The 8105-nt window shown below is 39.9% G+C and overlaps 1 protein-coding gene across 1 annotated transcript; it reads left to right on the forward strand.

Moving 5' to 3' along the window:
• The first annotated feature begins 766 nt into the window (after positions 1 to 766).
• On the forward strand, positions 767 to 1705 carry Or11j4 (olfactory receptor family 11 subfamily J member 4). Its single transcript, NM_001000841.1, has one exon. It carries the CDS (start codon positions 767 to 769, stop codon positions 1703 to 1705), a length of 939 nt encoding a protein of 312 aa, NP_001000841.1.
• Positions 1706 to 8105: the final 6400 nt, after the last annotated feature.

Below are 8105 nucleotides of genomic sequence, written 5' to 3' on the forward strand. Positions count from 1 at the left end.
CAAATCAGAACACTGGATATGGAACTTGGGCTAACCATTGCATTTTGGAGAGATTATGTGAATGGGGAAAACAGGGAAACTCATTGGGTTAGGAGGATGAAGAGAAGCAGGAGGGAGATCTGAATGGGCAAAGAGATTGGGTACATTGCACAAGGGACAAACTTGTGGTCTAGGTATGGTGGTTGCTTGCTAAAACCAAGAGAAAGTGCAGTGCATAGAATGGGGTGACCAACTAGACCTGGGTAGTAATGTGGGATCTGGGCTGTATGTGGTGGGTTTGGAAAAGGGTCATGTGAATCACTAGGCCAGACTCTGGAAGATGTAGTGGCATATATGAAATCTTAAACCTCGTATTCTCTCCTCTGTGTTGTTTCAATTGTGAATTGCTTCAATTCTTACCTTTATAAGTGAATTAAGCACAAATTTGAAATACAAGGTTACCTTTGCCAGACATTTCTCTGACTACATGCTGAGAAATGAGAGAGGAAATATGTCTATTTTTACATTTATTTTAATTCCAAGAAAATTTTTAAAAATGTTTCACGAGACTGTTTATAGCCATTATGTTGATCAGTGGTTTCTAATTATGAATATAAATATATAGGTTTTCTCAACAACAATTCCATTGGGGTGTTCAATCAAATGACAAATAGAAAACACTTTTCTGGATGCCCTGTTCTATAGCCTGGAATGTATACGAATTCTCCTGAAGAGGAGTCAGAAAGTCATAATTTCTGGACCTGTGATCATCACAGAGTAGAAGACAATGAACTCAGCCAGAAATGTCTCCCATACTGTAAGTCACTTCATCCTCTTAGGCTTCCCCTGCCGCAGAGAAATACAAATCTTCCTTTTCTCTGTATTCTTTATGATCTACATTTTGACCTTGCTTGGAAATATGGCAATTGTGTATGCAGTGCACTGGGATCATCGGCTTCATACCCCCATGTACATTCTTCTGGCCAATTTCTCCTTCCTAGAGATATGCTACGTCAACTCTGATGTGCCAAACATGCTGGTCAACTTCCTCTCCACAACCAAAACCATCTCCTTCACTCAATGCCTACTCCAGTTGTACTTCTTCTTCTCCCTGGGCACAACTGAATGTCTATTTCTCTCTATCATGGCCTATGACAGATTCCTGGCAATCTGCCGCCCACTGTACTATCCCACTGTCATGACCACTAGGTTCTGTGGCAACCTTGTCATATTTTGCTGGGTCTATGGGTTCCTCTGGTTTCTTATCCCAGTTATACTCATTACTCAACTGCCATTTTGTGGACCAAATGTGATTGATGACTTTCTTTGTGACCTCGGTCCCTTGCTGGCCCTGGCTTCAGTCTGTGTCCCAATCCCAGGCACTGTTCTCATCTGTGGCACTATGAGTTCCCTCCTTATCTTTGGCACATTTTTTTACATTATTGGTTCATATACTTTAGTTCTGAGGGCTGTGATACGGATGCCATCTTCTGCTGGATCAAAGAAGGCATTCTCCACATGTTCATCGCACCTGGCTGTTGTATTTCTATTTTATGGTTCAGTCATGATAACATATGTAAGCCCAGGATCAGGACAAGCAAAGGGTATGCAAAAGTTCACAACTTTGTTCTACTCAGTTTTGACTCCTTTCTTTAACCCCATGATCTACAGCCTCCGAAATAAAGAAATGAAAGATGCATTGAAAAAAGTTGTAGGAGGTTCATAGGAGGTCTTAGATATAGTGAATTATTTAAAGTGAGTTTGGAGTCCCAGACATGTTCAACATGTAACCACTGGTTTTATACATTGCAGAATGTTATCCAACATATTTGTAGACCACAACCTTGTATGGTAATGTCAGAAACCTGAAGTCACAGTCATTAATTAACTGTGAGACTGGCAGGTAGATAGGAACTTTTCACAGAAAGACAGTTCAAAATTGTAAATACTATGCCATCAGTGTAGACTCTCCCCTGGCAGAATATACTGTATCATCTATAACATGTTATTTATAGCATGTTTTCTTTAATCCTTGTGTTACAATTAGCTGTCCAGAGTCTGTTTCTTCATGCCTTTTTATCCTTATTAAATTGAAGATTCCTTGAGAATGGAAACTATACTGCATTAGTTGCTGTGTTTTCAGAAAACAGCACAGCATATAAATTCCACTAAAGTAAATTTAAATAAAAATAAATAAAAAGCCAGAAGACCAGGAAGACTGCCTGTGGACTTTCTCCACTCTCTCTGTTAACCCAGACGCAATGAGCAGAGTCACTCCTAGTATTGCAACAGAACAGAAGCTGCAGTCCTCTCTCCCCTCAGTCCATGACTCCTGTGGATCTCTTTGGTCATCTCTGAGCAGCCTGCCCTCTCCAACTCATTGCTGTATCCTACCCTCTAACTTGGGTAGACACCCCTTGCTCAACCATAAGCCATGCTTGCCAGAAGACAGGTAGGTAGGTGGTCGTGTTGCTTTTCTACTCTTTCTGTTAACCCAGACCCAATCTTTAGGGTGGCCTTTACACCTCAGCATATAAATAAATAAATAAATAAATAAATAAATAAATAAATAACACAAATAAATAAAGTAAATAAATAAGTAAATAAATCAATAAATCTCCCTCTGGTCTCCCCTTCCCCTAGCCTCAACACCAGCAAGCAGTTCCCATGAACATACCAGTCAAGAAGGCCAATAAAACAGGCAAAACACAGCCAACACACTTTCAAAAATCCAGAGAGAAAACAGAAACTAAAGAATAAATGATCAAAATATCCACCATACAAAGACAAACCCCCAAATGAGCACCTACATCTATAATAACCCCAAACTCAGATGCCTAAGCACAGACTAAGAACACAATCAATAACAGCCAGGTTAACATGTCTCCACATAAACCCAGCTATCCTACCACAGCAGGCCCTGAATATTCCTACACAGATGAAGAACAAGGAAAGACCTTAAGATCAACTGTATAAAGATGATAGAGGTCCTTAAAGATGAAATTAATAAATCCCTTTAAAAATCTAGGGAACACAAACAACTGGAGTAAATGAATAAACCCCTTAACAAAAGCAAAGAAAAATTAAAAACAAAAAAAGAGTTGAAGAAAATTAAGAAAACTGTTCAGGAGCCAACAAAGAAAATAGAAGGAATAAAGAAAACACAAACTGAGAGAATTCTGAAAGTGAAAAATTTAGAAAGGCAAACAGGAAACTACAGAAGCAAACTTCACCGAGAGAATACAAGAGATAGAACAGAAAATCTTAGGCATTGAAGACACAATTTTTAAAAATGTATACATTGCTGTATTAATTATTTAATAAATTCCATTTCTTCCTGCCTCGACTACACGTGTATGTTCCAGAATGAAATACACACACACACACACACACACACACACACACACACACACACAGCCTTTGTATTTTAGTATGCCTTCAGCATCACAATAGCTGGGTGATTGCCTAGCCTCCTTGCTGCTAGAATCTACCTCACACTAATAATTCCGAATAGTTAGTTACTAATTTCTATATTCCATCTTAATCACTTTTGACCTAATTGAACAGTCCTCTGGCCCTTTCTCTCCCTCCCCCTTTACATGCTGGCTCTGCCTCTCTGTCCTGCAAGTCTTTCAGGCCAGGCATGGGTCTCTCTTCTTCCCTCTTCCTTCTCACAGTCCCGAGCCCAGGAAACCTAAAATCCTGCCTCATTCTGATTTCCCCAGCTACTGGTGCTGGCATCTTTATTTCCCAATCAATCATAATTAATGGGGGGCAGGTTCTCAGAAATGCCATACAAACCCTTTCATGCAAAGTTTAGCATTAGCATTAGCACAATTAGCACAAACAGCTATAATGCATCTAACAGAAATATTAAATATAAAATATTCTTGACATAAAACATCATGAAAATCTGGGACTCTATAAAGATATCAAAGCTAAGAATAATAGGAATAGAGGAATAAACCAAGCTCAAAGGCCCAGAAAAATTATTCCAGCAAAATCATAGAAGAAATTTTTTTCTAACCGAAAAATAGATATGCCTATAAAGGTACAAGAAGCTTACCAAAAACCAAAGATTTAGACTAGAAAAGACCCTTACTTACCACATAAAAATCAAAACACTAAAGACAGAAAAATATTAAAAGCTGCAAGAGAAAAAAAAAGACTAAATAAAGACAGACTTATTAGTTGCCAGGGACTAAACCACCAACCAAAGAGTACATGTGAAGCAACCCACAGCTCCGGCTGCATATGTATCAGAAGATGGCCTTGTCGGGCATCAATGGGAGGAAAGGTCCTTGGTCCTGTGAAGGCTCCATGCCCCAGTTTAGAGGAATGCCAGGGTGGAGAGGCAGGAGGGAGTAGGTGAGTGGGTAGGGAACGCCCTCATAAAAGCAGCGGGAGGGGGAATGTGATGGGAGTTTCGGGAGGGGAAACTGGAAAAGAAGATAACATTTAAAATGTAAATTTTAAAAAAATCCAATAAAAAAGAAAAGAAAAGCACTGTGTCACACACACAAAAGGAAAGCATAGTGTCACACACACAAGGAGATAACATTTGAAATGTAAATAAAGAAAATATCCAATAAAAGAAAAGAAAAAAAGAAAAGATAATTACACCTAAAAGCTCAATGAAGACTCTTAGAATTTTCCTTCTAGTACATTATCTGGGACTCAATTTATACATAGATATGTATAAATTTGACTTGATTATGGAATATCTTATTTTCTCCATCTGTGGTGGTTGAAGTTTTGCTGGGTATAGTAAGACACCTGTGGTCTCATAGAGCGATTTGAGACTATACATGTTTTTAAAATTCTCTGGAAAGATACCAAGAGGCATCTTTTGCCCTATGTAAGGGGGGATGCCTCCTCCCCCATCACCTCTCATCATCTCTACAACAGGAGAGCCAGCACCACCCCTCATCCGCTGAGAAATAGCATGGGTGTGGAAGAGATGCCCCCACTGCACCCCTCAGAAGACTCTGAAGTCATGAGAGTGAGAGTGCTGGCCTCCACCCTTGCTGGCCTTGACATTGGATAGCTGGAGGTACCAGTGCTGGAGAGTTTGCCCTGGTGAGGTAGATGCAGGAGAGCTGGTGGACTGACCAACTCCATTATCATGTAGGCCCAGATCCAGAGCTTTGAGTTGGCTCTAAGTATCAACCACTCCAGTATCAATCCTATCTATGAACTGCAGGGGTATGTGAAGAAGACATTCCTTCAGATCCTAAGCTACCGGATCTTCATAACATGGGCATCAACCAGATATCTGAGAAAAGTCCTAGTAAGGATCCAGTATTGATAGCACAGCTGAAGTCAGAGGCCTTGAGCTAGAGACCAATTACTCATTTCAGTGAAAATTGGCAAGTAAAAATGTGTGGACAAAAGGATATACTGTGTGACATACTGCAGCTTCCATTATTAGATGAATTTTTGTTTGATTGGGTTATTATTATTATTATTATTATTGTTATTATTATTTCTATTTTTATTTCTTATTTTCTTTTGAGGGGGTTGCAAGGGTGGAGGGCAGATACCAATGGAACAGAGAGATGAGTAGAATTGGGGTACATGATGTGAAATTCACAAAGATTCAATAAAAAGATTTTTAAAAAATTCTCTTCTCCTTTGGGACACCCTGCCAATCTAAGTCACCCTTTCTATCAGAACCGTGTAACCAGCACATGTAGCATGGACCCAGTAAGCTGCCCATGTTTTTCCTCCCCTCTTCCTCTATTCCTTCCCCTTTGATACAGTCTCGACTTGTCTCATATGTCCCCCTCTACTTGACCCATCTTCATTCTTTGTATTAGATGTCAATCCCAGCTACATTTGCTACCATAAATTCTGTATTCACGCTGAGACACCGCCGGAACCTGAAGGAAACAGACCGGATAAACAGTTCTCTGCACCCAAATCCTGTGGGAGGGAGAGCTAAACCTTCAGAGAGGCAGACAAACCTGGGAAACCAGAAGAGACTGCTCTCTGCACACACATCTCGGACGCCAGAGGAAAAAGCCAAAGACGATCTGGAACCCTGGTGCACTGAAGCTCCCGGAAGGGGCGGCACAGGTCAAGAACTCAAGACACAGGCCCACAGGAACAGCTGAAGACCTGTAGAGAGGAAAAACTACACGCCCGAAAGCAGAACACTCTGTCCCCATAACTGACTGAAAGAGAGGAAAACAGGTCTACAGCACTCCTGACACACAGGCTTATAGGACAGTCTAGCCACTGTCAGAAATAGCAGAACAAAGTAACACTAGCGATAATCTGATGGCGAGAGGCAAGCGCAGGAACCCAAGCAACAGAAACCAAGACTACATGGCACCATCTGAGCCCAATTCTCCCATCAAAACAAACATGGAATATCCAAACACACCAGAAAAGCAATATCTAGATTCAAAATCATTTTTGATCATGATGCTGGAGGACTTCAAGAAAGACGTGAAGAACTCCCTTAGAGAACAAGTAGAAGCCTACAGAGAGGAATCGCAAAAATGCCTGAAAGAATTCCAGGAAAACATAAATAAACAAGTAGAAGCCCATAGAGAGGAGACACAAAAATCCCTGAAAGAATTCCAGGAAAACACAATCAAACAGTTGAAGGAATTAAAAATGGAAATAGAAGCAATCAAGAAAGAACACATGGAAACAACCCTGGATATAGAAAACCAAAAGAAGAGACAAGGAGCTGTAGATACAAGCTTCACCAACAGAATACAAGAGATGGAAGAGAGAATCTCAGGAGCAGAAGATTCCATAGAAATCATTGACTCAACTGTCAAAGATAATGTAAAGCGGAAAAAGCTACTGGTCCAAAACATACAGGAAATCTAGGACTCAATGAGAAGATCAAACCTAAGGATAATAGGTATAGAAGAGAGTGAAGACTCCCAGCTCAAAGGACCAGTAAATATCTTCAACAAAATCATAGAAGAAAACTTCCCTAACCTAAAAAAAGAGATACCCATAGGCATACAAGAAGCCTACAGAACTCCAAATAGATTGGACCAGAAAAGAAACACCTCCCGTCACATAATTGTCAAAACACCAAACGCACAAAATAAAGAAAGAATATTAAAAGCAGTAAGGGAAAAAGGTCAAGTAACATATAAAGGCAGACCTATCAGAATCACACCAGAAATCTCGCCAGAAACTATGAAGGCCAGAAGATCCTGGACTGATGTCATACAGACCCTAAGAGAACACAAATGCCAGCCCAGGTTACTGTATCCAGCAAAACTCTCAATTAACATTGATGGAGAAACCAAGATATTCCATGACAAAACCAAATTTACACAATATCTTTCTACAAATCCAGCACTACAAAGGATAATAAATGGTAAAGCCCAACATAAGGAGGCAAGCTATACCCTAGAAGAAGCAAGAAACTAATCGTCTTGGCAACAAAACAAAGAGAATGAAAGCACACAAACATAACCTCACATCCAAATATGAATATAACGGGAAGCAATAATCACTATTCCTTAATATCTCTCAATATCAATGGCCTCAACTCCCCAATAAAAAGACATAGATTAACAAACTGGATACGCAACGAGGACCCTGCATTCTACTGCCTACAGGAAACACACCTCAGAGACAAAGAAAGACACTACCTCAGAGTGAAAGGCTGGAAAACAACTTTCCAAGCAAATGGTCGGAAGAAGCAAGCTGGAGTAGCCATTCTAATATCAAATAAAATCAATTTCCAACTAAAAGTCATCAAAAAAGATAAGGAAGGACACTTCATATTCATCAAAGGAAAAATCCACCAAGATGAACTCTCAATCCTAAATATCTATGCCCCAAATACAAGGGCAGCTACATACGTAAAAGAAACCTTACTAAAGCACAAAACACACATTGCACCTCACACAATAATAGTGGGAGATTTCAACACCCCACTCTCATCAATGGACAGATCATGGAAACAGAAATTAAACAGTGATGTCGACAGACTAAGAGAAGTCATGAGCCAAATGGACTTAACGGATATTTATAGAACATTCTATCCTAAAGCAAAAGGATATACCTTCTTCTCAGCTCCTCATGGTACTTTCTCCAAAATTGACCATATAATTGGTCAAAAAACGGGCCTCAACAGGTACAGAAAG

Source organism: Rattus norvegicus, chromosome 15, assembly GCF_036323735.1.
Source record: "Rattus norvegicus strain BN/NHsdMcwi chromosome 15, GRCr8, whole genome shotgun sequence".
In the NCBI taxonomy this organism is placed as follows: domain Eukaryota; kingdom Metazoa; phylum Chordata; class Mammalia; order Rodentia; family Muridae; genus Rattus; species Rattus norvegicus.

What these genes read in the sequence shown, in the direction of transcription:
- Or11j4 (NM_001000841.1), top strand. Translation starts at nt 767, where the DNA reads ATGAACTCAGCCAGAAATGTCTCCCATACTGTAAGTCACTTCATCCTC.